General features: G+C 37.9%; 2 protein-coding genes across 7 annotated transcripts in view; one reads left to right on the top strand and one right to left on the bottom strand.

Moving 5' to 3' along the window:
• Window positions 1-12253, top strand: part of LOC128912730 (neurabin-1-like) — a 40904-nt gene extending 28651 nt beyond the window's left edge. For 3 of the 5 annotated variants that reach the window (XM_054209156.1, XM_054209154.1, XM_054209155.1), the window contains exons 17-19: window positions 4172-4288; window positions 9132-9320; window positions 10719-12253. In XM_054209156.1, coding sequence (XP_054065131.1) covers window positions 4172-4288; window positions 9132-9320; window positions 10719-10886 — 474 coding nt within the window. In that variant the 3' untranslated portion in view covers window positions 10887-12253. The remainder of the gene's footprint in view (window positions 1-4171; window positions 4289-9131; window positions 9321-10718) is intronic. The other 2 variants (XM_054209158.1, XM_054209157.1) reach the window with 1 other exon arrangement.
• Window positions 12254-12823: 570 nt separating this feature from the next.
• Window positions 12824-27746, bottom strand: PDK1 (pyruvate dehydrogenase kinase 1). 2 transcript variants are annotated; one of them, XM_054209165.1, is made up of 11 exons: window positions 27467-27746; window positions 24045-24186; window positions 22493-22564; window positions 21677-21861; window positions 21291-21380; window positions 20919-20996; window positions 18870-18946; window positions 18075-18173; window positions 16991-17101; window positions 15714-15827; window positions 12824-15589 (listed from the first exon to the last, which is right to left on the bottom strand). In XM_054209165.1, exons 1-11 carry the CDS (start codon window positions 27597-27599, stop codon window positions 15449-15451), a joined length of 1242 nt encoding a protein of 413 aa, XP_054065140.1. In that variant the 5' UTR covers window positions 27600-27746; the 3' UTR covers window positions 12824-15448. The 2 variants fall into 2 exon arrangements, with proteins under 2 accessions (XP_054065140.1, XP_054065141.1); XM_054209166.1 differs by having other exon boundaries at window positions 24045-24139; window positions 27467-27597.
• Between the last annotated feature and the right edge of the window lie 11 nt (window positions 27747-27757).

Below are 27757 nucleotides of genomic sequence, written 5' to 3'. Positions count from 1 at the left end.
TCCTCCTTTCTGTCTGATTTAGATAATTTTTCTGAGTGTAGTAAAAGTCTCACTGCTGCATTTCTGTTATAAGCACCCATAATGTGCTTAAGCACCCCTTAATGTGTTTATATAGATGCTTTTTTTGGCAATCAAAAAGGTCTAGATCTTACCAGATTTGGGCCTCTCTTCCTTTCCACATTGCCCTGAAATAAGAGCCTTTTCTCCTCATCATTGTATACTTTATCCAAGTTGATTATCACTTTAACCTTCCACCTGGTTTCTTGTCCACTGTTTTATTTTTTGTTTCCTTCTCATGCTCCAGTGTGTAATGGCTGCTCACTGCTCTTTTCTTTTCCTTAGTGCCAGTTGCAAACCAGCAGCTGGAACAATACACAAGTCTTTTGTAAAACGGTAGAAAGCCGACCCTATTACAGAACAGATTCTCATACATTAATTGATCCTAAGATCATACTCGGCCTCTCTGAAGTCAGGCTGTTTTCACTTTGCAATGTTTAGGGTCTTTTATAAAGATGGTCATGTAACAGGAGCTACCGCTTGGAATGACTAATATTTGTAGATCTTAACCTGCAGTTGAACATGAAGTTTGCACTACAATAAGGCTTTGGCTGGTAAACCTCACTGTGAAAAGATGTTGAAACTGAGAAAGAAATGTACTTGAGCACTCAGCGGTGCGTCTTGTTGCAAAGCAACATAACAGCAGAGACAAAATCATCTTCCCAGAATTTAAGGAAAGAATACTCCTTTTTCTTGATATTAATTCCATAATATTTATTGATTTTATGTCTGTAGTATCCCATGTGATCAGACTAAAGCATTTCTTAAAGAGCAGGTAAAAGTAGAAACCCTAAAATGAGAACTCTGTCATTTAAAAATCTCCTATTTTTTTGCATTGTGTATGATTTCTGTAGTTGTGTTTTAATATCGATGGTGCAAGGAGTATAATTATTTTAACTGTTTTCTGTTTCTGCAAAATTCACCTCTATGAATTGATGTACCTAGAAGGATTATCTTTTTCTTAAAATGATACTGAAGTTAGTCTTAAAATAATAATTTGGCAAAGTAATTAAACAACTTCATGTTGCTTGCGAAAACTAGAAATACAAGAACTAAAATCCCATGATCTGGGTGTCTGCAGACTGTTTAGCCTTATAAGATTTCTAAATTGCACAGTTCTTAAATTAGTCCCTTTATATAATCTGCCCCTTAATTTAGTCCCATTTCCTGATACAAACCAAACACATACATACGTTTCGTATTCATTATTTTTCCAGAGCATTATTTAGCTTCTGTAAGCTTGTATGCAGTGGTTCATTTGCATTGCAAGGAAGAACACATTGGTGTGAACTATTTATATCCTAGTACCTTAAATCTTAGGAATCGTACCTGTAAAACCTCTTCTGTCCAAATTCTTTGCTCTTCAGGAATCAAAAATATTTGCAACTGGCTCTAAATCCTTAAAAGGAAAGTACTACTACTTTAAACTGAATAGGAGCAGGGGCAGGAGAAAACCTTACAGCTGGTGCTGGGATGCTTTACTTTTGGCTATGTTTTCTTTGTATTTTTTCTAAGGTCTCATTAAGTATTTTGCTCAAATATTATCCTGTCTTTTTTTTTTTTTTTTGGCACAATTTTGTTTCTGAATTGCTTTCAGTTGCTCTGCAAAGGTAGAAAGAGTGAACTCAGGGTGGCTAAAGGAAAGGTTCCTAAATAGATTTTCAGTTTGTGTTGAAATTAATTTGAGAATAGGTTGATGGACAAAGTATTCTGTTGTTTCTGGTAATACTTTTTAACATCTGAAAGACTGAAGAAGTCCCTAAAATATAACGTAACTAATGAACAATATACATGGAACACCATTTTTCAGTCATGTACATGCATACCACACTGCATGAAAAGGTAGTAGGAAAACTCAAGTTGTGGTTGGGGTTTTTTTTGTTTGTTGGGGGTGGATTTTTTCCTTGTTTTTTGGTTTTCTTTACTTTTTTCCTTTTTTTTTTTTATTAAAGACTAGAAATTTGTATCAGTAATTTACAGTAAAAAGGAATGCAAAGTTCAAGTATCCACCCCCAAAACAAAAATAGAATTATCTATAAAATTTAGAGTTCAGGTTAAACTGAAATCAGAAAATACAAATACAGAAGTGCTCAATGAAGACAATTGCAAAAACATAGTTCTCTTACAGGAGCAAAAGTTACTGAAGAAAAATGTCTTTAACATCAGCTTAATTTAGGATCTCCGGTTATTTCTGCATATAGGGATATAGTATGGCATCCTTACAAAGTATAGGTATTTGATTAGAGACTTAGTGAAAATTAGAGAAAATAATGGTAAATAATTGCTTACTGTTTGTAGGCAGCAAAGAGTAGTGCTGAGGAATAGAGTTTAGAAAGGCAAAAGTAGGAGGCATGCTTTTGGCAGAATTATTTTTCACTCTAAAGAAAAATACCATAGAGGTCAGGATATGAGTTGGAAATGGAGGTAATCAAATCAGAAAATATTCTGGGAAACACAATATATTAGTAATCTTTAGAAAGGTTTTCCGACCAAACCAGCTGTGAAGTTTTCAGGTGTAGCATCTCTTGTTCTCGTGGTCTTCAGCTGGAGTTGCTCAGGTGCCTGACTAAGGCGTACGGGTGCTGGCTGCTGGATTAGTTTGAACCCAGACCCTGCTGGTTTTAGATGCCAAGGCGGGCATTACAGGTCTAAAAGCTTCCTTTAAACACAGACTAAGTGCAATAACTGAATGTAAACAGTAAATGCTATGATGATTTTACATTCTTTCAATATTACAGTTCTTATATTAGTGGTATTTCTAACCTAAATTTTAATTTGTTACTTTTTTTTTTAAACTAATAGTACTTGATTAATTTATTGAAAGAATAATTTTTTTCAAAATCTTTTATTTCAGAAGAATTTTCTATTTCAAAAGTAATTTATTAAGGCTGTCAAACTGCATAATTACTCTAGATTTACAGTGTTTAACCATTTTCTGTAAAGACATCTGAGTAATTGTTTAACTTCTGAAATGTTCGGCTTTATTATAGTGGTTTTACACTGTTTGGTGCTTTAAAGAAGAGTTTACATAGCTTGATACAGTCCACTTATTACAAAATTTCTTCTAAAGGTATTTTACACCTATGTGGTATTTTTCATATCAAGGTAATTTTCAGATGACATGATTCTGTGCCTCAAATGCAGCCACCTCAAAATAGAATCGTGGAATAGTTTGGGTTGGAAGGGACCTTTAAAGGTCTTCTAGTCCAAACCCCTGCCATGAGCAGGGACACCTTCAACTAGGCCAGGTTGCTCAGAGCCCCATCCAGCCTGACCTGGAATGTTTCCAGGGATGGGGCATCTACCACCTCTCTGGGCAACCTGAGAGTTGTTCCCAATGTTTCACCACCCTCCTGAAAGCTGTTACAATGAACAGCAATACAATACAGTATCTTAAATCAGAATTTAAAGTTTTGGGAAAGCTTGTCCTTAGGCAAGCTCTGTATTTTCTATTCATGAACTAATTTAAACCCTGATCTGCAAGCTGCCGAAAGCCCCTGGCTATTCCAGTTCTCAATGAACTGTCAGGCAAAGGCAGACTGTTTGTTTCCCTGCCAACTACAGTGGTTAGATAGTGGGTAACTATGAAGTCTAAACCTACTTCTCGTTTTCAGAAACTTTGTAATTTATGGGGGCACTTCTGTGCCATGGAAATCTCAATGACCATAAACAATTGGGACTGATTTTTCTCGCCAACAGAACGGCCCCTCCTGAAGTGCATTCATAGTGCTTGTGTAGTTTTCAGTTGGACACAAATTCGGCACGAATAATTCCACCAAATGAATTTTAAATTGCTTCTCCCTGAGTACAGTATGCCTGCTGCAAAAGTAACCGCATGTATTTCCTTGTGGACTTTAACACCGTTTCAGGTTACGGCTGATTCTCCACACAAGGTGCTTTTATTGGGGATATTGCTTTAAATTTGTTACTGGGTTTTCAAATTCAGAAGTTTAACAAGTCAGATGCTTGATAGAGTGAGTGCGTTTCATATGTGATCTAAAGATAACCGAGTTATAGTATTTTTTTACCAAAAATCAGAATTACTAGAATGTCACCTTATGACCTGCTTTTCAAAGGAGTGAGTTAATAAAACATTATTTCCACTTGTTTGCAGAGTAGAATTGTGATAGATGATACATACCATAGCAAGCCAAGTTGTGAACTTTCAGGGTTAGTGACAGAACCAAATCTGTCAGGTCGTTCACACACTTTAACCTTCTCTTCAAATGAGGTGAGTTTCAGAGCGTGTATATGTGTCTTGTTGATGTCGTTGTTCACACTTCAGCATGTTTGATAGAAACGGATTTGTGTCATGTGAAACTAGGTGGCTGTCTCCGTATTTGAGTGTTGAAGAGCACTGTAAAGAATCGTAAGCTGTTGCTGAACTAAGGACGTGAACTAGTAGATGCTGTATCAGCCTTTGTGTTCTGATCCTAGTTATAGCATAAAAATCAGAATGAACTCTCTCTGATCAAATTGCGGTTTTTAATTTTAAATGTAACACCTTTCTGTTCCACTAATTTAAAGCAACTTCCTCGTGAATGAAAACTGCAATGTTTTTGACCTTGCCTTCACAGCTGTGCAGGTTTGTTTTACCATAAAATTTCATCTAAAGAAAAACAAACAAATGAGGCGGGGTGGGGGCAAGGGGGCAGAAGGCAGTGATTCTGATATATAGGTGAAAAATAGATACCTGAAAGTCAGTCTTCATTCCCCTGGAGAACTAACTCCTTTGGCTACAGCTGAAACCTAAAGACCACACTTAGGTAACGTTCTGAGATACTGTCTCATTTGGTGTTTGACTGATGGGTTGACTGATGGGCATCTTTATAAATGAAATCCTTTCTAGACTAGGAGGAGTCGTTGAAAGTTGAACACAATCATCAGAAATGAGTTAGAGGGCTTGCTAAACTGGTAGTGAAATGTTTGGGGGGGGAAAGAATAAAAAATTAAATGGTGGTTCATGAATCTGGGAGGTTTGTTATTAGCTATCTTAACCCAGGCTTTGGTGAAAATCTTCAAATACTCTAGTAATATGCAGAAAGTCAGAACAGCCTTACATCATTGTTATAAATATGAAATCACTAACATAAAAATCTGGGTTGTCAAAAATCGTATAACTAGTTTACAGGTTTCAGTAGTGGATTAATTTCTTCCAGATTATTATCAGAGATGAGTCATAGACCTAATGAAAACGAGAAGAACTTCAGTTAATATCTATCCTTGCAAGTGCTCCCTGCAGTTTTTTGAATGGAATGGTTCATGAACGGACTATGTGTTTCTAAAACTTTCAAGCAGTATAAATAGTAAAATTTTAACTAAATATCTTCTTGAATATTGTTCTTAGATCAGTGTTACAACTTTCAGCAAACTTCTGGTTCTAAAACTCAAATGAAAGTTGTCTATTACTAATTGTCCACGTGTAAAGGGATGATTGAAGCCTTCTTACAGATGAGTCTGATTCTAGTGTTCTCTCTAGTTCATATGTTGCTTATGTGTATGACCAATGAAAGTTGTTTATACCTTTTCAGTAATTACATTGGTTATCAGGGTCTGTTCTGAGGATAATGATAAGCAAACTCTCAGCTGGTTTCTCTTTTTAAAAGCGGTGCGTGTGAAGAAAAATAGGTAGTTGTGTTCCTGGAGGTTTTTAATTAGTAGTACAATACCTTGAGGTCTGGGAAAACAATGAGTAACCAATCTTATGGCAATTTTGGGTATTTAAAATCCTTAACTAAAGCCCTTTACAAATAGAATTTCTACCTGGTGCTGCTTGTTCAGATGGGTTCATGAACACGCAGCAGGGATCATGCTGTGTAACAACCCCTGCTGGCAGGGGAATGGGCTGCTGCCCTGCAAATCCTGGGATCGTTGGTAGACAGGACATGGAAATGCCCGTTAGAAATCTAGACAGGAGGAGGGCTGAGGAGTCTGCCTCTGCTGGGCTGGTGCTCACAGGCAGTTTGGGGATGTGACTGTGTGGCGAGAGGTACGTTGTCGGCAGCCAGCTGGTTACAGCTCCCAGCTGGTTAGCAAGCCAGCTGGTAACCCCTCCTACCCTTCTACAGCTCTTACTATGTTACATGGTGTGATGGCATTGGGGTTTTCTTGGGGTTTGTATTTTTAGCTTTAGAGCCTCCAGTATTTCTGTCCTTGCTTTCTGAATCACAGGAGCACATGTTTTTCTCATGCTCCATACCTTGTAAGTAGTTTTAGTTCTGTTTTCTGAATTTGCAGCTGATCGTGTGTGCGCGCACGTGCTGTAACTCTTTGGGGACTGTAACTCTGATGTACAAACACCTTGGGACAGTCCCTCTGCCTCTGGAAGGATGGTAAACAGTTGGGGAAGAAAACCCAAACAACTGTTATTTAATGACCAATAAGTATTACTCAGAAATCAGTGTTCTTCATCTTCCACGCTTCTCACTTTCCTGTTGGTATTTTGAAAAAAAGTTAAACCTGTGCTTTTCACTTGTGCAGTAGTGAAAATTTCAAATTATACAGGATTAAATATCTTCCTGTTCACCTTCACTTCAGTGAGGAGATGACATCTAAGCGTTTTAACACAGATTCAGCTTTTGGTACAACTTTTCTGGGGTTTAGCCTTGTGTCTTTACCAATATGAGGTAGCAGGAGCCTGTTAGCAACTGATGATGCTGAAAGCCCAGTTTGGGATCAGTAGCACAGTCTGGAGGACTCCTCGCTGGTCCAGTCTGTTGGCGGCTCTAATCTTGTGCTCCTTAGAGGAACTGGTGCAAAGAGTCCCCTAAATTCTGGCAGAGGACTGACTGCATTCCCCTGGCGAAATGAATGAATCTGGGCCTCTCTAACAGGAGTACGCCTTCTTCAAGTACTTTACGCTCTGAAATTACAGAAGCGAAGTTGTTGCATGGCTAGCACAGATTAAATAAAACTAGTGAGCTAATTCCAACCAGAATAAAACATTTTACACATTTCTCAGTGTAAGGCAAGGAGGGAGGAGGGAGAGAGAGGAAAATACACTCTCACACACCATATCTAAAAAAATATTTATGTGGCAATATATTTTTCGGTATTTCTTGCTGCTGATAAACCACACACGACCCTGAGAATACAGGTCAAACTTGAAACTTAAAAAGCTTCCCCTTTTTTGTGTGTTTTATTCATGAACTAGCATGAGACAAAAAGTTAGCAGTATGTACTTTGTATTACAGTATCAGGTTGAGGAGTACTGTTATCTAAAACTACTAAAAAATGAACAAGCGTTTTGGAATTCCTTTAGTAATTTATACAATGAATCTTCTTTCTCTGTGCGAAGCATCTCAAGCTTGATAGCTTGGATAGAAAACTCGCTGTGCCGCAGTTGTCCTGATACAGATGCTGTATAGAACGCTTCCAGCAAAACCTTTGCTGTTATTTTGCAAAAATGGCTATGCTTTTGCACATCAGGAAGATGGATGTGTTCACGCTTGTTATATCTACAAAAGCATTTTAATTTGGATTAGGAGTTCGTTTTTTAAGTAAATAATCTGATCATCCCCACGTGCCTTACTTGGATTCATCTTGGAAATCACATCAGCTGTGCTCCAGCAGTGTTCCCGGTGCATTCCAGCTGCTCGTGGCCATTGAGTCGGTGTGAACAGACTAGAGCTATTCCAACGTGAAAGTCCTTTGAAATGCTTATATGGATTTTAGGACCTCGGCACAGACTGTACTGCTCTACACACTTGTCCCTATTTATCTGCACTGCCTCCTAATGTAACCACTCTCCTTTCGTGTCACAGATTGGGAAACGCAAAACTGTCTCTAATCCCGTGTAGTCCTCTGATACATCAGAATTTTTAAAATTGTATGTTTCTCCTCAGACGTGCATTCCTGTTGTGCTCTCAGATCCAGTTTCCTGTATGGTCGGATTGTGTGTCAGGCCTACGTCTCACTGCCTTTCCCTTGCAATTGCCAGAATTATTTTGTTACATTCAATCAACTCTCCCAGATTTTCCAACAAACAAGGGAGCTGGATTTTGGGAGATCCCTCCGGTTGGGAGCTGTAGTTGTTCACCTGGAACTTACAGAGTAGCATCTCAAATCCATCACTAGAAAGATGCTTAATTCTGGGTGTTCTGTTTACAAGTGATGCGTAGAAGGCTGGCTGAAAAAAGTGGGCATATTTTCCACTGTTTTGCGAATATGAATGAGCTTGGAAGCTGCCTCGTGGAGCCACCTGCAAGTCTAACGCAGCCCGTACTCAATTATGAGCTAGTGAGAGATCATTTTGGATAGTTAATAAAACTTCAGGTAACTGATGTTACCAATTCAAGTCTCGCACTGGAATTTCTTCTGTACACACACTGAGCTCTGTTTTATGTAGCTTTTCTTTTGTGGTGAAGTAATGGAGTGCTTCAGGACGAACAGCGGTACCTTTTTCCCCTCAGAAGCCAACTGAAACTGAAGCAGGGAGCTTCAAAAGCTCTCTGAGCTGGCAAAGTGCATTTTCAGTGGAAGGCTACAAGCTCTTATGTTTCTGAAACGGTCTTCTACTAGGCAGACCCTTTAAAATGTTGACGTGGTGGCATTAGGTGAAAGACTAAACAGTCCTCTCTTCTTAGAAAAGCACCAAATTTAATAAAATTGTACCTGGAATTGTCGCCAGACTTACTGACTGCTAGAATTGCCTTTATTCTGGATTTCCTTCACTTAACAACAGTCGATAATACGTTTGAAGTGCTGCTTGATCCTTCTTGATGCTGTGTCAGGCGGTATCTTAACACTGGGATTGACAACCAGCTAACTGAGGAAGCTTGTTCCTTGTTAGGATACATCAAATTTAAGTGAATGCTTTGCTATATGTATTTTTTTTTCTTAAGAAAACCATTTATGTTCTCTATTTCTGACTTGTGTTGAATGTTGTGGTGTGGTTTTGTTTATAGCAAACTCTTGGGCAAGCTGCCTATAAACTGTGATCTCAAGAACTTAAGTCATTTTGAAGCCAGAGTATGTTTAATAATGCATTTTGTTAATCAAACGCAATTGGCAACTCAAATTCAATGTATAATCAAGTAAAACATTGCTGACGGTGACTTTTCTCAATTGGTTAGGCATTAGACGATGAATTTTCGACAACAGGAAAGCAAAATCAATGGCACAGTAGACCTATTTCCGAATGGACCACCCAGCAAGTATGCCACTGGTTAATAGGAATGAACATGGAGCAGTATATTACGGAGTTCACGGCTATGAACATAGATGGACAGCAGTTAATGCAGCTCGACAGTGAGAAGTTAAAGGTATGTGAATATTCCAGAATAGACTTGTAACTGTATAAATCTCATGGCTTATTCAGACATGTTTTTAACCTACAAAGTCTTATTTGCCTGTTTTCCTGGCTTTTTAAGGGATTGAGTTTTGCTTTTTGAAATACTTGGTGACTATACAGTTAGATGAGAGTTTAGTAATTGATGGTACAATTGAAGACAAGCCATTTTTAGTCAGAAAAATACCGAGTATTTCTTCCTTGTTTGCATCTTGAGGAAATCAAAGTAAGCATAATTCCACAAAGGAGCTTGATACCTTTGATACCTCCATCACCAATCTCAGCGTAAGGTCATACCAAAGCAAGATCCACCCAATTCAAATGCATAGAATTGCAGGCTCCAGTTCTAGAAATCTGTTTCTTCCACATCTCCTCTTCAAATGGGAAGTCTTACCTGGTGACCTATTAAATGTCATTGGGTTTTACTCCTGCTGGAAAAAATCTGTTCTAAATCTTTCCTTTTGAGTCTTTTCTTGCCATTTTAGTTCTGGAAGCTGCATGGTGTGTATCCCTTACAGTGCTAGAAAACTCCTCTGTTTTTCTTTCTCATTAGATTACCAGACTGCATTTTGGACAGGCAAGATGTGTGACAAAAATGAGGTTCATGGGTCTGGTCTGGCATAAGGCAAATTATTGTTCATTATCAATAGCAGGATCTGAGTGGTTTGGGGAGGGAAAAGAAAGCGTCTTAACTTCAGTCTCCAAAATATACCTGCATTTTAGAGTAGACGTGCAGCACTGAATGTCCTGTATTTTGTTAAATAAATATTTTCTTGGGTGCAGAGGAAATACCTGTTACTGGTCTGTCAAATGACTGTCTCTATTTGGGGAACTTTGGATGTTGATGCTTAAAGCTTCAATTCCCACCTAATGCCCCTGGGAGTTCCACAGAGGATGAGCGAGCGCTGTCTGGAACTTGGAATCGGGTACTGCCACCTGCTGATCAAAAATCCAAGTGTCCGGTTTCCTTACTGAATACACTTTAAATAATACACTTTAAAATCCTTACTATTAAAAATTAAAAAGTAGTTACCGAATATGAAATCCTCCTGTATAAAAAGAGCTAGAAAAATATTTTGAGACTGCTACTTATTATGCTATTTGCTGGAAATTCTCAGGTGCCTATGAGTTTGTAAAACGCAGGGAGAAGCCGTTATTTCACAAGAGTAGCCCCTTGTTTCTTTACTTCCTTGTTAGCCAGATGATAATTTACAATGCTCTTGAGGACTTTAGTCTTTATTTTTCAAGTAAACAGGCTATCTTGCAGCAAACTGAGTAACGCTTCCTTTAACTGTTCATGCGCAAGCACTGTTGACAGTGCTATTGGGAAAATTAATTATGAGGTATTTTCTTTTTTCCTCCCCCCTCAAAGGCTTTGGGAGTTTCCAGTCAAAATGACCGATCAACAATAAAGAAAAAAATTAAGGATATTAGAAAAACACAAGAAAAACTGGAAAAGCAGAAGGAAAAGGTTCAAAAGAAGGAGAGAGAAGTTCGCAAGACTGGCAGAGTGGTAGCCACTCTCGAATCAAGCTGCTAAAATCACCCTGTTTTATTTTAGCACAGATTTGCTTCATCTTGAGGAAGTTCAGCGGATTTGTATATAATTGTACAATTGAGGGAGGAGGGAAAGTGCAACAGTTTAACATAGGTGGTTTTTTACTTTTTAATTATTGTCCCTCCCCATTACAACCCAATAAAATGAAATAATTTTCAGGTTTTTTTTATTCCTAGTTCACTCTGCCTGTGCTAATAGACAATAATTTAACTTTCTGCCTTAAGTAATATTTGTGCTTCTGAGACCTCATATGCCCTCTTCATTGAAATTGATGTTTGCGAAAAGTAGAATACTGTATTAAAAATCATTCCAACATTAGTCAACTAGCATTTGATAGAGCTGAATCTGATAGAGGGACAATAGAAAAATCCTGCCAACAAATTCAGTCTGTGACAGTCTGTTTATCTGTTGCCACTAAAGATGTATAGTAAAAATTAAGTTTAAGAAAACGGTAATGTCAAATTAATTTAAAAAGAAAGCATGTATTTCAAATTTATGGATTATTTTGTTTAAATTCTTGTATTTCTGGGATTTTCGTTCAAAGTTCACTGTAGTAGCACATTGTTTTTGAATTCTATGTGTTGCAATTTACTGAGAAAATAACAAGAAATATTACGTGGTTTTCACAAACTCCATACACTAAGCATATTAAGTTTTCTGTACACTACCTGTATGGTGTTGGGACAAGGTTTAAACCTATAAATAAGATCTTTTTAACCTATTTTTCCTAAATAATGCATAGTTTTATAGATTTATGCTATGAATAAGATCAATTTGCAATACATGTATTTCTCTTTTCTACCTGCTACAAGATTTTTGCGGACCAAATTTATATATTTGCTAATTTTAAACTATACTGTTTTTCAAACTTAAAATACAGAGGTAAGAGCTGAAGGAAAAATTATCACTGAAGCACTGGGTTTCGGCATTGTATTTAAATGTTCTGATTGTAGACTACAGATTATTTCTCTTTAAAGGAGGATTTGATTCTCAGAATAGTTTAGAACATGAATTGGTGTTTTGTATATTTACATACTATTTTCTAGAGATACTACAACAGCACTTCCTTTAATTAGATTATTCTAGAAACATAGACTAGCTTAAATATCAATTCCACCATAGAATGGGCTAGAACAAAACTTACATTAATTCCTTTATGTGGACCAAGTTCTCCTTTAAATCTATGGACTGTTTTTCATTTTAATTAAATGAATGAACTTCACTGTTGATGTTTCACAGTTGTTATTTTTTTTGTATAAATGTCTTATGAATTTCATCAAAAGGGCTGTGTGGAAATGCTTCTGCACACTATGCATTTCCAAAATAAAGTTTGAAAATCTTGGTAATAATTACTTTTTAAAAGAGGTTCTGTTTTCAGGTTTGTGCATTAAGAAACAATTATTTGGTCAAGATTTAACTTATCTACTTTGTTTCCAGTAGCTTTGAGTTTGCAATCCAAACTTGCAGACCCTGAGCCGGAGAGGAATGCTGCCCTACTGATAAAAGAGAATGGAATTAGAAGTACGGAATGATCAAATGCTGAGGATCACATACGTAAAACCACCCTTTGATTAATTCGGTCAAGGAAGTTTATGTTTCAATTAAGTGCCTTCAGCTAGAACAGAGAATATTGATATAATGATGTATTACCTTATTTCCTTTGAGCATACTGAACTGTACATCGCACCCTGTGAAGAGCTTGTTTCTCAGGAAATAATGTTTTCAAAGGTTTGCCTGTGTGCAGAGCTGTTGTAGTTAAACAGGGGCCGCAGCAGGGATGCTAAACTCACCCTGCACCTGAGCATAAGAACATTGATTATCACAGACCGGAGCATTTAACATCTGTCAGATGCGACACGCGAAGGCTCGCTCCATGCAACTAGCTTAGTACCAAGCCACACAATCACCCAACTGAAAGCTTAATTTTTTAAAATAGCTTTAATGAATAAATGTAGTGATTCTTCAAAAAATTAAATTAACACAAACCAAGATTAATTTTACAGTGCAAGACTGAGCTCATTTGCATACAAAACTATTAATCTCAGCATTTTGATAGCTGAGCTGTTATACTCATTTTCTACAGTGATTCACTTCAACTTAACCAGTGTGCTAGCAGTGATTTTGCTACAGTAATGAAAATATTAAACATAAAAATTAGCTTCTGAACTTCTATTTAAATCAGAAGTAATCTATGTAGGGTTAAACATCATAAAGTAAAAAAAAAAAAAAGTAAAAAAACCCAACAATTCTGTTTTCACCACAATCATTTGGGGTGGCAGGTGAGGAGATACAAATATAAGTACACAGGAAGTTGTTCTAATAATTGGAATTCAATCAGTAGCTAGCTGAGAGCATGAAAGAGATTTTATTTCAATAATACCACGCAAAATACTTCAATAGACTTTCTAAAAAACAAGCTGTGCTAGCTTTTCATCAGAAACATCTCTTGTAGTTCTCAGATATTACGAAAATCAGTTCAACTAAGCTTGTTAAATATTTAAAACTTAGCATAAAAGCTAGAATGAACAGTTGAGAGTTGAGGTTTTTAAAATCCCTTGCGGTAACTTTCAGCTTTAGCTTAGCAAAAGCAATAGCTGCAGGCGTCCCCTCTAACTTCTGCACAGGCCCTATTTGGCAATGTGTGGAATTTCTCACATACATCCTCTTTCCAGGGTCGAAGGAAGAGAACAGTTACAGCTTCTCCTCGCTTGTAGCCAGGCAGATTGAAAAGTTGCCAGTCACCACCTCACATCCTCGTAAAGAAAAACAGGGACCTCTCAAAGTGCCCACAGGCTTGGGTGGAGCAGGTACCTGTACTGTTCTGGCAGCAATTAAGCTAGACTAATCCTCCCTCAGTGTCAGTCTGTGTATGTAGCCCATTCTGTAAATCACTCCCATTAAAGTGACCTACATTAGCTTGACCAGGGTATAAAACCATTTTAGTGTTTGGCGTAAGTAGGCTGGGGGGAGGTAGCAGGTAATTAATAACCTTTCATCTGGCCCAGCTACAACTAGAAGAGCATGACTTCAATTTCTAACATACCAGCTCTTGCCTTCACTTGTGGTGTCACCTTCTGCTCTGTGCAGAGCTAATAAACTAGCGAAATTCAGGCTTATTCTTTCTGAGAGGGATTATGCATGTCTGCTGCACAGCAAAAATCACAGAATTACATGCACTGAATTAACTGAGAAAAGGATTAGCTTTTAGCGTCTTTAAGTGCATCATTCCTAAAATGTTCAGGAATGACAGGGATCGAGGTACAACATAGGTGTATACGATTTGAACAAAGCTGGCACAATAGGCGCTAAAAGAAATTGAATCCTTTAATAAAAGAAGGATTTTGTACCTGAAATGTAATATTCATTCCCCTCTCTGTCTTCCCCAGAATGGTTTGACAGTTTGCCTTTGACTGATAAACAGCATCTGCTTACCTTATTTACGCTACAGTGTGACTTCCAGTTATTACATAAACGAGGCCAGAAGCACACCACAAATATAAAGGTATTTTCAAAAACTGTTAATTCCACTTTTTCGTAAATACTCCTGAGAAGGCAGTTTCTGTTGTCAAAGTAATAGAGGTGCCCTACTGAGAGCAAATTTTTAAAAAATCTGTTTATTAAAATAGTTTCCATTTACAGCTGTAACCTGACGTACCCCAGAGTCTGAGATCTTAACTAGGGCTAGAACAGTGATACTGCGTTTTGGTATTACCTACAGAAAGAAAAGCAAATGCAAGATAGCGTATCTTTACTGTACACAAGCCAACATTATTTGCTAATTCACAATGATCGTGGCAAGGTATGTTTTTCACATGTATTAAATATTCACATTACAACCAAAGAAATATGACTGATACCACATACCTGAGATACATTATACCAGTGGTAGCAGCTAGAATTTTGTTTTAATTGTTTTTTTTTTTGCCTTTTTTTTTTTTTTTTTTAATCCCTACAGACCTAAGTGTGATTTCTACAGCTGCAGAAAACCTTGATGTAGGCAAGGTGTGTAGGCAACATATCTAACTTTGCAAAATTAGGCTTCAGCATGCTTAAGATAAAAGAAGAGAAAGTGCCATACAGGTGCAAAGGTACAGCACTGAACTCCTCAGTATTTCTTGCATGAGTTTTTTATTAATATTCTATAATGAAAAAATGCTCTGGTGAGCTCTTTCAATAGTTCTTCTATTAAAACAATTTTGTAGTTACATGAATTAATACATTTCTCACCAGATACGAAAGAGATTTTATTGGTCCCTATAAAACCTGAAATTAACTGCTCCGTTGATTTAGCTACTGAAAGGAGTCATAAATAGAAAGTGGAACAAATTAAGTGTGACCTTCTCGCTTAGAATTTAAAAGTGTGTACAGTTTGGGGTTTTTCCTGGGTTTTGTTTGTGGGGTTTTTTTATTCCAAAAAAGAGTTACACCACTGTTACTCCACTTACTTTCACATATCAAATGTGGCTCAGCATCTTGGTGTAAGCCAGGTCTTTTAAATTCCCTTTACCGTCATACCTACTTCTTATGAACTGTTGAGGAAAACGCTATATACTGCGGAAAGTGGTCATGTCCTTTGGCTCACTGCTTGGCACGCACCAATCATCTGCTTCGTGGTTTGCTTTATAATGTTTCCAGGCTGCTTTGTTATATACAGGAAGTCTTTCAATTGATTCTGTTGATAAGGCCTGTAAGTGGAGAAGACTGTAGCTGACTATTCTTTTTAATCAAAGTTAACAGTAACAGAACAAGGAGTTCCATTAGCAGGTAGAGTTGTGCGTAAATTTAAAATGGTAAAGTGTTAAATCCTACCTTTATGTAAATAACTGCATCTGTACCATAGCCTTCTAAGGAATACAGTTTCAGGTCTCCTTGGAAGTACTGTGCATACAGGCGTGAAATAGGTAAGCCATAACCAAATCCAGCCTGATCCAGGAGAAAAAGTGCATTTTCATTAATTGCAGCAATCACTGGTGTTTTCTGTTTTAACTTAAGAGGTAAGTAAGCATCATGTTTGACAGTAAGGGAAGGAGTTGAAATGTTAAACTATTATGCCCCGCAGAACTAATATACACCCCAGAAACTGAAGAATGCATGGATGATTGTGAGAAAACAGTTTTATTCCTTTGTTCAGACAGGGCTGCTAGGTAACAATTCTTGTATTATGGGAGCTTTTTCAAGAAATGATAACACCATTAGAGAAAACCGTACTGAGTCTGTCTTATGCCTCATGGAGCTGCTAATCTTAAGAACACTGAGTACTTAAGTCAGATACGTTTCATCATCAGTATATATATAAAAAAGATCCAAGAAGCAGCATCTATGAATTTGTAGCTTACGCTAAAATTCTGTCAGGCCCTGTCAGAAGTAGCCCTGAAGTGTTAAGTATATATTTTTTTTAATCTATGACATTTTAGAGCTTATCTCTCAGTGAACATACACAGCACTTTTCTTGTAAAGATCTAGTGTTTAATGAGTTGCAGTCATCTAGATGGAGAACACTATATACATTTAAAAAAACCATACTGAATGATGCAATGTGAGAGAATGAATACAGGAAAGCTGTTCACAGCTTCTTACTGAGACCTAAGGCTTTATTTCTTGTGCATATATTAAGTTCTTAAAAGACCAAAGTAGATTTTTTATATGCCCTGTCACATCTGCATACCTTCATCCTTGCTGGGGGATGGTACAACTCACTAAACAGTACAAATGAAACCATGAACTTGGTCCGAAATCATGGCTGTAATTATTTTTCCTTTCATTCAGTGGCGTGGCCACAACAAGAATTCAGAGTCCTGTCCTTACTGCAGTGCACGCAGCATAGCTAAGTGTTCTGCTTGATGTAGCTGATCTTTTTATTTGGTAGACAAAAACAGAATCTTGAACAAGTTTAAATAATTTTTAGTATTTCAGAATTTTATGCAATTTTCCAGTTATTTCCAGAAAAATATGTGAGTTAAGCTATAAGATAGAAATGGTGATACTCTTTGTATCTATAAAATCAGTACTTCATAGCTTTGGCTGAGTGGTTTCTTTCGTGACAATTAAACATATCCAAGATGACAAGGTATAAAAGATTTGCATACCAAAGGTGTAGCTCGTGACGTCTCAACACGTGGACGTGGTGCTGTTGAATACATGTAGTTAAACAGTCTGTCGATTTTCCTCATAGGAACACCTCCACCACGATCACTCATCTGGAACAAGAAGGAACACGTAGCATTATGTCCCTGAATACATTTTTATAAAAGACAGCTTCTCTCAAACAATGATCCAGAGAAAGTTCAGGTAAAGCACACTATATAAGTTGTCCCTATTAAATTAACGAATTTTCTTAAATTCTCATCCCTCAGCTACAGCGATGATCAGAGAGAGAGGAATCATTTCCTTTCATCCCTTATCCAAACCGTTTAAATAAAATACTACCATAAGAAGTATTCATAATTTCTTGGTAGCGAGAAAATTCTACTTAAATTGTGCATTGCTTTTATCTTGCTCATAACTTAATTTTGTCCAAAGGCGGCATCTATACCTTTTAGCAAATGCCAGGATCTGTGTATTTTTTTCTTTATTCCTTAGGAATACTGCCAGTTAAATACAATCTGTTAAAACTATTACGGAAGGAGTAAGTCAGAAAAGTTTTTTTACTATGGTTTAGTTAGACCTATGAAAAAGCCAGTGCTTGTAGTTGGTTTCTGACATACAACGTGGATGTTGTACAGAAAAAGAAGAAATTACTCTGCAAACTGTACTTCAGGGAGGTTCGATTTGCATGGAATAAATAAAATACAATGCTTATTTCGCTTTAATCAGTTGTTTCACAACTGTACAGCTCTGTCATTGTCACACAGAAAATGCTGATATTATAATCGTATAAAGATGCTACTTCATTTTTAGTCATGGTTGCTTATAAGCTGGGCAAGACAGGAGTGTGACAATAGCAGAGAATTCTATTGCAGAGCCTTCAGTGTGACTGTGCAAACTCTATGCATTTCCTACTGAGGCAGTATGTGAAATTCCATAATGGTCTTGTTCCTTATATACTACATCATCAAATACAATCTATTGTTGGAACCTGATCACCAGCTAAAGTTAGTAATATGCTCCCTATGACAAGGAAAAAAAAACAACAATCAAAATAACTTTCAAAAGAATGGAAAAAGTGGGTACCTTCACAGTTAAATCCTCATTTCCCAACGTGACGTGTACATGAATTGGCGGATAAATGCATCGATCAGCGTTATGTTCCATGGTGGCTCTCATTGCATTCTGCAATTTTCAAGTACAACTTAAATCCTGTTCTTACCACTTCGGTATATTATCTTAAAACATCAATTTAGGAAAGTTATTTTTATCACATATTTCAAAATCAGGATAAATGTATATGGGTTTAGAATAGGGATTTTTAGTATTTCCAGTATATTCAGTATCAGTATTTATATTAGACTACGCAGACTTCAAATATTTATTTTTTGAGAACAAAGAGTATTTTAATGTGCAGTTTTATTTGTTCATAGTTTATTTATAATGCATAGTACATGCAATATGACACAAGGATCAAGAAAAAGTCTAGGACTAGAACTTGAGGAAAGCTCTATAAGACCCATTACACATTATACCAGGTTTGAAGATGTCCCCAAAATTGTGTATCATCTTATTCTCACTCGCTTTTATTAAGTAATGTCTTTATACATTTTAAGATATTTTTACAAAGCTGTCTACTCCGAAGATGTCAGACGTATTCAGTGGCTAGGCAAAGGAGATACATCTTCCAAAGCTGTTGGTTTTCCATGCAGTTACTGTTTGTCTAAAGAGTACAATTTAGGTATCTTCCTGCAGTCAAATAGCGACAGGTTTGCACTTGCAAAAACATGCTGCTACCTAGAATTGGTTCAAAAGGCAAGCAAATACAATCTCACTAAACAAAGGTGTATAAAAGAATTGTGTAATGGTAAGTGCACAGACCTTGAAAAGCTCAAAAACCATGTGATAGAGATGTGATGGCACATACACCACTTGCATGGGCTGTCCTGTTGATTTAGCTGGAGAAGAGAGAGTGTAAATGATTAAATAGCAAACTCAGTATCTTTTATTCATTCCTGCAGTAATTCAAAATGTACTTTCGTGTTGTTGAGAGAATTTACAAGAGAAGGAAAGTTTGAACAGAAATCTCCTCTGAGAAGTTGTATGTTAATGTGTAAGTCATACTCAAGTTTTTCAAAGGTGCTTGCTGCTTTAGAAATTAATCTTAGAACCCACTGTGGCATCACTGGTTAGGGCACATAGTAATTGCTGTCTAATATCTATGAGGAGTTTATCATGAAGATAGGATTAGGATCTTCAGGTGGTGGGAGAACAAGAAACAGTGAGTTAAAGATGAAGTAAGAGAGGTCCAGACTGGATAGAGACAAAAACATTTTCACCATGACAATTAAACATTGAAACAGCCTGCCCAGAGATGCTACGTAGTTGTCATCCTTGGAGGATTTGTAAGACCAAACTGGATAAAATCCTGAGCAACCTGGTCTGACCTCGTGGCTGTCCCTGCTTGAAGCATGAGGTCAGGCTACAAACCTCCTGAGGTCCCTCCCAACCTGAATTATCTTACAGTCCTGCAATGCACCAAATAGTAACTACAGCACAGCTTATTCTTGGATTCATTTAGAAATGAGCTGATTTCTAACAAGAAACCTTAACAAAAATTATATAGGCAATTCTGTCTATAAAACTGGTATAGTTTTCAAACTTTTTTTAAAGAATAAATTATAGAAAATATATCATGGGAACGTGTTCATTATATCAAAAATTAAGGAAAGGTTGCTCTTAAGGTTCTTTGAGTTCAACAAATTAATAATTTCGCACCAGACTGTGTTAGTGACCAGTGCAGTGCTTTATGAACACAAATGTTGACGATTAGTGATGTCAAAATATCTAGAACAAATTACCCACCCAGTAAAAATAAAAGAGGGGCAGGAGGAAAAAATAAAAATCACACTCTGAAATATGTCGGGTTCCCCTCCTCAGGGTAACCACTTCCCTCCATGCCTCCACGCCCAGATCCCATATCTATGGTTTAATTAATGGTCTCCACTCTCAGCCGTGGGCAAGGAATGTGCTTTTGGCCTGGATCAGGTTTAACTCACCTTCACAATCCATTGAGCAAAGGTCACCCCTTTATAAAAACTTTATAAAAACTGAACTATTTTAGTTTCTCCAAAGATGGAGAGAGGTAAACCTTTTAACCTAGATACAGAATGCCAGGTTTTGTACAGCAGGAAGGAAAGATACGGAATATGTAGTCAAGGCCACACTTTCTTTGCCTTTAGCTTCATAGGCCAAGTTACTGTGGCTGCACTTTGGCTTTCACAATTACTTGTAGAAGCAATTCTGATTGCTTGTTTTTGTAGGTCTGTCCGAACTTGGCATTTGGTGTCTTTAAAAGTATGCCAGTGAGTTGTGTCCGAAAGGCTCTTTAGCATTCAGCAGGACTATGAGGACAACAGCTGACCTCTCCATTCATAGCAACACAGCTGTAAACTGTTTTTTCAAGTCACAACCAAGGGGTTCAAATAACTTTTACCACAACTTGAGTGTACTATATTGATCTACAACTACAAGAACATAATAGCTGAATAAGCAAGAGAAATAAGAACTGAATGTTTAATATGAATCTTAGAAGTGCCACAAGAAGTGCAGAGAGGGTGAGATGCAATAGACAGTGTAGGGTGAAGACATACAAGAAACCTTAGGGAGGGAAGGAGGCTGCTAGAATCTGTTATATCAATACTGCCAAAAACTTTTCTACTGGTTTCAGTTTTCTAATTAAAGGGGGGGATAGAGAAAGCCTTCTGCCAAATTTAAAACCAAAAAAAACCACCCCAAATAATTATTTATCACAGTAGATAGAGAGAACACGTTAACTATATGAAAAGCAGAAGGAGAACATTTCACCACCAGCTACTTTAGAAGGAGTCATCACTAAATTCAAGAGTGCCTCATCCCATATTCGCTTACCATTCAGCTCTTCAAGGATGAGTTCGGGAGAGCTCATGTAATATAAATCACAAAGACTCTTGGCACTTTCATAGCCATCTATAATAAAAACACAGAAAGTTAGATTTCCTCCTCCACTTTTTTTTTTTCCCCTTTTCAGTTCGCCAAAAAGAAAAACAAAAATTGAAAACACTGTGCACTGTCAGGGAGATTTTGTATTTTCTCATAAAAACTGGGTTTATAGGGAAAAGTGACAAAACTGTATTACACTTTAAATGAAACTTTGGCTCCAGGTAGGAAAGAACAAAACATGAATATCAATACGTGTATTGGCTCTCAGTATAGACATTCCTGTAAGTTTTCAGGATTCTTGTTCTTATCTGATGAATTTACCTTTAATAACTTCAACAACATTGCAGGTAGGATCAATGCTTCCAATATGTTTTGGATGAGCTGGATTAATTTTCCCACCAAACAGTAACGCTGCCAAAAAAGAAAATACTATTTAATACCCAATATAATTTTACATTTTTAGATGGTGTCTTCAGTTTTGCTAAACAGAAATTTATAGGCAATATATAATTCCAATCTTCACCATACTTGAAAACCTACTACTAATAAATATTTTAAGAATTGTATTAAGAATGAGTTTATAAATAGCAAGGCAAATGGCGTACTCCTAAGAAGGACTTAAGTACATATTAAGCACTTAAAAATAAAGGAAAATATACCGACATAATACAGGTGTCATTTCCCCTCCTTTCAACAATAGCACTTACAGTGTTGATTAAGGAGCATTCTAATTGAAATGCGACTCATGTAGAAACGGTCTAAAAAATACTGCACATTCTGTGAGGTCACTGGATCAATGCCAAAGCTTTCCTTGTACTCTATTACTCCTTGAGCCATCGTAGGAATTACATCATTGTGTCGATTCCGGATTTTTATCACAGTATCTGTAAAACTAAAATTAACACATTTTTAGTATTTCACTTTCAAATGAATTTAATACTCTGGCAAACAGAGTATCTGCCTACAAACGTGAAGACAGTTATGTACAGAAATATCACAGGTCTGCCTACAGCAATAAGAAGATAGGTCAGTCTTTACAGCATATTTCAAGCGACTAGCATTGAAACAATCAGTAATCAACCACTATTGATTATTTATAAAATTATTATTAATTATCTTTATTACTGCCAAGAAAAAGAGAAAACTGTGCCAACCACTTTCATACAGATCATCCCATGCCTGTCAAAAGGCAGTTATGCTCAGCCAAACCTACTCTACAGGTGAAAAGTTCCATACATCAGTTCCAACATTAGAAATAAGGAACTGGTAAACATTTCATCAAGTTTTAACGTATTCATAGCTTCTTCAGTGTAACAAAAAAAGCCTTGACCAGGATGCTACAGCATAAAAGTGCTTTGTTTCATGTTTTAATGTACCCTCCTTTTAGGGACATGGGGTTACGTTACTGCGATTCTTACATAAAGATTACAGATAGATGAAATTTTTCTTAAGCTATTGTTCTCTTGCTAGTCCTTCTACATAATATTAACAGAATATCAACAGATGTGACAGCAAATCCTTACCTATGAACAGCCCCTGAATCTTCTGAGCTTTTGTCCTTAAAGTCAAGGATCTCCTGAAGGCTTTGGACATACCTTTAAACGAAAGAAACATGAAAAAGACCAATTCTAATATACCTCCCCAGATACCTTTGGTTAGCAATTTATGGTCTTCCAAGGTTGGTTGTTTCCAAATCATTGTATTTGATATATCCCACTGTCATAACCCCTGTGAATTTTGTTAGATCCTTTTGAATCTATTCATAATGTTTCATTCCAAAATCTCCAGAGCAATGAATTCCCCGATTTAATTAGAATGCATAAAAGATCTTCCTTGTGTTTTAAACCCAGTAGGTGATCACTTATTTGCAGCCCCAGTGAGTTCCTGTTATTAGAAAATCTTCCCAGCTTGTTCACGATTTAAGTATTTCTGCCATCTCTTTCCTTAGATGTGTATTTTCCAAGCTGAAGAATTCTGTTTGGTTTCTCCTCACGTAGAAATTGTTCCAACCCTCTGATTATCCCTCTTGGTCTTTTCTGTTCAGGATGGAGCAACTAAAAGTGCACGCAATTCAGAGGAATAACAGGCTAACACAGTGGTACAATTCTATTCCTCCCCATTTGTTACTTAGTTCCTAACACTATTTGCCTTCTTGCCCATCAAATGACATATTCAGAAAAATATCCCCAGTAGCATCAAAATTTCTTTTTCCATTGTAAGCACGCAAGGATACAGGGAGAGGAAGTTCCTCTCTGTGCTCTACTTTGCATTTGGCCAAGTGGAATTAATTTCCCATTTGATCAATGTCATTTAGTATCATGAGAATTTAAGCATTCCTGTTTCATTAAGAGCCTTCATCTTGATTGATAGCTCTTTTTATATTCAGTCATCTAATCAATCCCACTTACTCACTGGCAGATTCTCCGTTCTCTTTAAAAGCCTTTCCAGATAGCCACGTGCCTTTAGCAGTTGCCAAGCAATCTCTCTGTTTTGCTTTCACCATACAAAGTTTATGCTTATGTGTAAGTTCCTTACTTGAAAGCAAATTTAACTTTTCAAAGGATGTCTTTTTTATTTTATTAGCCTCGTGTTCTTTCTGTTATTTTACGTATTTTGGCTTTGGGAGCTTCCTATTGCTCTTTCTTCATATTTTCTACACCTTTACTCTCAGTCTGCAATAACCTGTCTTTTAAATGGTTTCTACTATATTTTGCAAGCATTTTGTGCATTTGCCTGCTTCTGTTGGTTTCTTCAACTAACTTCTTCATTTTAGCTAAGCTTCCTGTCAACCATTGTTCTGGTGTATTTTTGGTTTTACTGAATTCTCATACGTGACTATTTGCAATATTTAATCATTTTTAATTCCCTTGTGAGTTCTCTAATTGCGCCTAGAGGTTTTTTCCAAGTCTGTAAGGTTAGTTTCTGATTTATGTCACATTGGGGTATTTAGTCTAAATAAGTGATGTTCATGCAACAAGCACATGAAATGTTCTTTCTATAGAAAAGAATGAGTTCCTCCAACTTGTGTACACGCAGAAGGTCACCCTTAAAGGTACGAAATGACGCTGTTCTTACCAGCTCTGCACCAGCTGAACTGAAGGTGTTCTTAGGAGGTTGTCTGGAAGCAGGCTTATTTCCTTCATTATGTTTGCCAATCTCACAGGCAACTCCTGTCGCAGAAACATAAATGAAGTCTTTTCACAAGCATTTTCAGATCCTAAGACCAAAATAAATATATGACAACATCAGAATAAAGTCAGTACTTATGGTACAGAACTACACATACTCTTACTTTCTTGCATAAGAGGTCTGTGGTTTTGCTTTAAAGTTGACTTGGCAAGTCTGGTAAGCCAATGTTTCTTTCATGGCAGAGGCCCATTTATATTTCAAAATGTAAACTCATATTGAAACCTACCATCCCTGTTGCAGTAACAAGAATCTTCAATACATAAAGAGTAACTAGTGCAATAGTTGCAAACACATAGCATTCAACTTTAAATATTGCTTCTATCCATGCAAATTGTTCACTTTATTTGCAGCAAACATCGACTGTAACTTGCACTGATCAAACAGTATGTCATTCCGAGCATGTCCGAGAGGCAAATGAAACCAGCACAAGAACCTATAGGAAGGATGCCTGAGAAAGTATCATGGTCCCATACGGCCTGCTTGATCACTGATCTTACTGAATTACCATAACTCATATTGGAACACTTTCAGAAAGTAAATTCTGTAATATTTATCTCATTTTCAACTAGGTCTGTTGTAGTTTAAATTCACTGTCTCAGAGGACCAGAAGACAGATGAATGAACTCACATGAATACTGAGAGAGAAATGAAAGTAGGACAGCTGCTGTGCTTAGTCATTACGGTAGTAGTTCTCCCATACATTTACTTTTTAAAATTTTTACATTTTTAAAAGCTAGAAGTTAAATTACTGCACCTGTTGATAACTGGCGTGTCCTTTTATAAGGACAGGTGTCATCTGTGTGGGTGGCAATTAAATGTGGTTATTAATATCAAGACCTAAATTTATTCCCACAATGCTCTTTTTACCAGGTGAGAAAGGAGGGTGGGCAGTAGGGAAGAGGCTAAGAAATGATGTACTTTATCCTCGGCCAGACTTCTTTCTAGACTTCAAGAGTGTCATGTGAACAGCATCTGAACTTCCTAACCTGTTCATCTGCTCCAGTGAGTACATACCACAGGCTTGGTGTTTCACAACAAGTAACTCCTAAAAATTAACTCTGGTGTTTCTGCTCAGTTCACTCCTTCCATTTGGCAAGGGGGAGTTTGGGAAGAAGATTAAAGGAAGGGACGTGGAAAAAGAGGACGCTAGAAGTGTCTTAAACATGAAAAGTCTTCACCAAATTGAAATGGAGTAGTTTAGTTTAATGTATCCAGACTCTGGTAAGTCATAAATTACACTGATAAGAGAATGCCAGTTAACTTAATAAAAAAATGAACAGCTTACAAGGAATTCCTCCCCAGTGACACTTACCAGTATTGTGCATTGTCTACATACCTCTGCCCAGAAACCTTTCATTCTTCTCCCTAGTGAGATTGTGTTTCAGGCATGACTGTTACTGGCCTTTCCCTTTTCTCAGGTAAAATTCCATAAACAAGTCAGACTGAAGGTATTAGAATGTAAAGATAATCTTCAAATGCCACATATACTCAGCAAATGACATTCCACCAATTAATTTTTTATCTGGAGGCCTCCATATTTGATCAAGCCTGGGTCAAATTAGGGTAAGCAAGACTTCAGTGAATGGGCAAATGACTTTGTTTCCCTGTGCAGCTATGGTTGATCTAGGCGAAGGATGGATAAAACTCCTACATAAAATACTATGCGCTTATAACCCAAGATATGACTGATGTGTATGATCCAGACCTATATTTGCTTACGGAATATTTCATTTGCTAGATCAAAACCTGAAGGAACTAGAAGCAGACTTTTTTTTTAAAAGTTAGTATTACTAGATTTTATGATTTCCTCTTTGGCTGCTCTCACTCTAGAGAAAGGAGACAAAAAAACCCCCACTGAAAACACTATCATATTATAATAGCTACAGAATGTCTTACGGACAAATACTGTCTCAGTGTTGCACTCTACTCTTTTTGCCTTTATTATCAGTTTTTACTATCAGTTATTAAATCCTTAAGCAAAAGATAGGGGGAAAAAGAAATTTTTCAATATTACCTTACCTTATGTTCAGGTACTAACAGCAAAAAAGTAGCCTAACTTTTGGTGAGGAAATACTGTGCCTCGAAGACAAACACTGATATTAAGGTAAACATTATTTTGTTGGTATTTTAGTTGCAAAATAGTGCAGGTCAAAACAAACTCTGAATTGCAAGATTCTTTGCATAAAAGCATGGTAGCAACAGAACATATGGTGGGGTTCCTGTACAAATCTGGGGTTTTAAATAACTGGATACATTTTATTGAAATGTATGAAACATTGAGTAGATGGAGGAAGTGACAGTGGATAGTTAAGAAAAACTTTTCTTTGGAAGTCTTCCTCCTTATACGAAGTCTGGGGTTCTGGGATTAGTTCTCAGTTGCGTTTTACTTACAAAAACGTAAAAAGCAATACCACTATTAACTAGTTAAATGCTTACATACAACATTTATGTAAACATTTATGCACATGAGAGTGACTTGGGTAGAGAAACAGAATGTATTATGCTCCATCCCCAGGCTTTGAAAGGGTTTCTCGGTGTGATTTACAAGACCCTCCTCTGTGTAGTCTTTGCTTTGAAGCCGAACAGAACAATTCCTGCGATCCCTTTTGTTTCCAAGCAGTCAGCCAAACCCGGCCGCCCTGCCAGTGGCTTTGGTGCGGAGCACAGGACCGAGGGAGTATCCTGTTACCGATTTACTCATTTTGAAGGCTAGATTCCCAGTCCTCCGGCATGGCTCTTGGTGTTTGCGTCCTGCTCCTCCTCTCGCACATCTTCTAAAGCAACGACATTCGGGTAAGGTGTTTTTGCAGGGCACAGACGTGGGGCTGAGGGGGAGCGATGGCCGTTTCAGCTCCTCGGGGCCGGCTGAGGTTAAGCGTTTCTCCCGTCGGCTATGCCTCAGCAGGCTGCGTGCTGCCAGCTTGCAAAAGGATTGACAGCTCTCACCTTTCCGACAACAGCACCGGTTGTCAGAACCGTCCCCGCCCTCCCCCGACACCGCAGGCTTTGCAGAACAAAACAAACTACTTCTGTGATGCCAAACACACGGGGAGTTTTTTTCGGCTGAATTTCAACCTTGCCACAGTTCCCGTCTCCGGGGAAGGAGCCGATCGGGCTGCCCTTCTCCCGGAAGGAAGCAGAGCGTTTTTCTGCCGAAAGGGACAGCGTTAAGAAGTGGTAAGCAACAGCGGGGGAGCGCGGCAGCGCTAACACGGGGAAGGGGGGGAGAAAAGCTCATGGCCGCGCCGGAGCCGCCCCGCTCCTCACAAGCGCCTGCGGGCAGGGCGGCGGGGGCGGCAGGGACTCACCGAAGTCCAGGAACTGCTTCATGGAGAGCGGCGAAGGGGAGAAGCGGGAGTAGAAGTCCACCTGCTGCGGGATGCTGACTGGGGAGGCGCTGCCCGCGGAGGCGCCGCGCAGCAGGGCGCGCAGCAGCCTCATGGCCGCGGCCCTCGTCGTCCCCCTGCTCCTCAGCTCGCCTCAGCCCGGCCCGGTCCGGCCGCCATTTCCCGCCACGCCAGCTCCCCCGGCCCCTGCCCAGGCCGCGGCCTCCTTCGCCGCGCGGCCGGGAGGAGGTGCCCGAAGGGGTGGGTGTCTCC

The sequence above is a fragment of the Rissa tridactyla genome, chromosome 7 (genome assembly GCF_028500815.1).
Source record: "Rissa tridactyla isolate bRisTri1 chromosome 7, bRisTri1.patW.cur.20221130, whole genome shotgun sequence".
Taxonomy (NCBI): domain Eukaryota; kingdom Metazoa; phylum Chordata; class Aves; order Charadriiformes; family Laridae; genus Rissa; species Rissa tridactyla.
The sequence above is the reverse complement of the archived record's forward strand: the minus strand, read 5'-3'. Positions and strand labels throughout refer to the sequence as shown.